The following is a 2,624-nucleotide window of genomic DNA, read 5'->3' on the forward strand; positions in this document are numbered from 1 at the left end:
GCTAGTAAAAACAGTTTTATCAGTCATTATCCGTGTACGAACCAGCGCAAACAGATAATGTTACCTCACGAAGTTAGCCATCAGTCTCCTTGCTTATGTTGAGCATACCAGCTTATTTCTGGTTCAAACACATATGGCTTAATTAAACCAATATTTCCTCTTGCCATTGCCATTGTATCGCGTTTACTACAGTCCAGTACAGTTCAGGAGGCACTGACTCATGGCTGGCTGCTGTGTGACTGAGTGGAGGCGGGGCTAATTTGCGTATTCATAGATCCGCGTATAGTAAACGAGGCAAGGGTGTACAGTAGCATTCAAGCTATTTTAAGGCATGAGAAAATTATTTTCACAAGAAAAAACATTTAAATGTGTCGTTTTGATGATCAAAGATGAGTTGTAAAGGATAACATTTTTGACATCATAATAACTAAACCGTGTTCTTGCAGTGACTAAACGCCCGGCCGCATGAGGACGCTGTGCATCGTTAGATTCTTTTCACTACAGACGAAGAAGAAACGCACAGCGGCCACATGTGATGTGAACGTTCAGAGAGGCAGAAAAACATGGTGGAGAAGAGTGACGTCCGCGTGGTTCGCTGCGGTGGCAGCAAAATAAACCTTAGACCTCCGATCATCTCCACTGACTCCAGGTATCCACTAAATCAAGTGAACTTTTGTGTCTGATGCTGTCTGTATATTATCTAAATTTCATCATCTTAAACATTGAGCCGTGCTGGAGGGAATGAAGTTCCCAAAGGGATGCGTGATCAGCCTGAGAGCAAATTAAACTCCGATCTAACTTACATGTGTGTCTGAACACTTGGCTAAATGACAGGCTCAGCTGTATCTTTAAAGTGTGATGAACTTTAGTGATTGTTTACACTGCTGATGAACAGTGTTGGGGGTAACTCATTACAAGGAATGCGGGTTACGTAATCAGATTACTTTTTTCAAGTAACTAGTAAAGTAACGCATTACTTTTTTAATTTACAAGAAAATATCTGAGTTACTTTTTCAAAAAAGTAATGCCAGTTACTTTGTTTTCCCATTTATTGACTGACAGCTCTCCTGTCCCCATGTTGGGAGAAATAGGGAGTACAGAGGCGTTGTGTGAACATGATGTTACTGTAGTTCTAGACTAAATGTGAATGTGCATTCATTCATCCCACTCACAAAAAACAGATTTAGTATTCATCAAAATGAATTAAAACAGTGAAATGCAAACTCAGAATATGACGCAAACCTGCAATAATTAAATATGTTAACACAAATGTATCTAATTCCATTTTATTAACCAATATCTTTGCTGCTGACCGTTGATGATCCAGTTCAACCATACTAATAAGCAAAAATGACTTTAGAGAAACTAACAATTGTGCTTTGTTTTTTTATTGCTGAAGAGTGTTTCTTCTCCTGCGTTCTACTGTACAGACGTGAATTTACTTTTGCTTCAGCCTGAGGTTTATTCATTACACATTTTGGTGTGAAAGGGCTTTTATATTTGCTATAAATAGAACTTCTTATATTAAAAACAATCAAGTCCTGCTTATATTTAAAAAGTTGCGCGAAAGTAATGCAAAAGTAATATAACGCATTACTTTCCATAAAAAGTAACTAAGTAACGTAATTAGTTACTTTTTTAGGGAGTAACGCAATATTGTAATGCATTACTTTTAAAAGTAACTTTCCCCAACACTGCTGATGAATGTGTTGGTTTTGTTTTCAAAAATACAGATATTTCTGTAAAGCAGGTAATCATTGTTCCAGACACACATCATGCATGCTGCTTTACCAAAAGGAAATCAGTAATAATGTAAAGTAAAGATATTACAGATCTGTCAACATTTACGAACTTTGTTTGCTGCAACCACCCTGGGTTGCGGGTTTTTTTTATTTTACACTTTTTAATTCCCCCCAATATGATGATCCCATTGAAAGGGACTCTTCCTAAAATAAAAGAAAGCTGTATAGTCATACAAAAATAAATTAATAAAATTAAATAAATAAAATATATATATAAACATTTATATTGTGTGAAAAAAATAGTAAGCGTCATGATATAAAACCCAAGTGGCCCCAGTATTAAGTAAGTTTATTTGTCATTGCACTGGTGTTATTTTTTAGTGTTAGTTTTATCAATATTTTAGATTTTTTTTAATTACAGTTTTAGTTATTTTAGAGCATCAGGTTAAACTAGATGAAAATGAGATCACAGAAATAAATCACAGAAATAATGAGTATGTTTTTATGGTTTTAGTTAACTACAATAATCCTGCATTATACTAATGCAATTAAAATACATTTAATTGACAAACATTTATATTTTATGCCAAAGTACATTTATGTATGTATTTATGTATTTGTTTATTATTTATTTTAAATGTTGGGGCTGCCAAGGGATTAAAATAATCACAATTAAACTCATGGTTTTAGTAATTAATTAAAGGGGTCATATGATGCTGCTAAAAAGAACAGTATTTTGTGTATTTGGTGTAATGAAATGTTTATGTGCGGTTTAAGGTTCAAAAAACACATTATTTTCCACATACTGTACATTATTGTTTCAACTCTATGCCCCGCCTTTCTGAAACGTGTCGATTTTTACAAAGCTCATCGGTCTGAAAA

General features: G+C 34.3%; 1 protein-coding gene across 1 annotated transcript in view; it reads left to right on the forward strand.

Moving 5' to 3' along the window:
• Window positions 1-472: 472 nt before the first annotated feature.
• LOC107657531 (WD repeat-containing protein 75-like) overlaps window positions 473-2,624 on the forward strand; it is a 19,082-nt gene continuing 16,930 nt past the window's right edge. The window contains exon 1 of the mRNA XM_016445668.1: window positions 473-649. Coding sequence (XP_016301154.1) covers window positions 564-649 — 86 coding nt within the window. The 5' untranslated portion in view covers window positions 473-563. The remainder of the gene's footprint in view (window positions 650-2,624) is intronic.

The sequence above is a fragment of the Sinocyclocheilus anshuiensis genome, unplaced genomic scaffold (assembly GCF_001515605.1).
Source record: "Sinocyclocheilus anshuiensis isolate Anshui unplaced genomic scaffold, SAMN03320099.WGS_v1.1 scaffold179, whole genome shotgun sequence".
Taxonomy (NCBI): Eukaryota; Metazoa; Chordata; class Actinopteri; order Cypriniformes; family Cyprinidae; genus Sinocyclocheilus; species Sinocyclocheilus anshuiensis.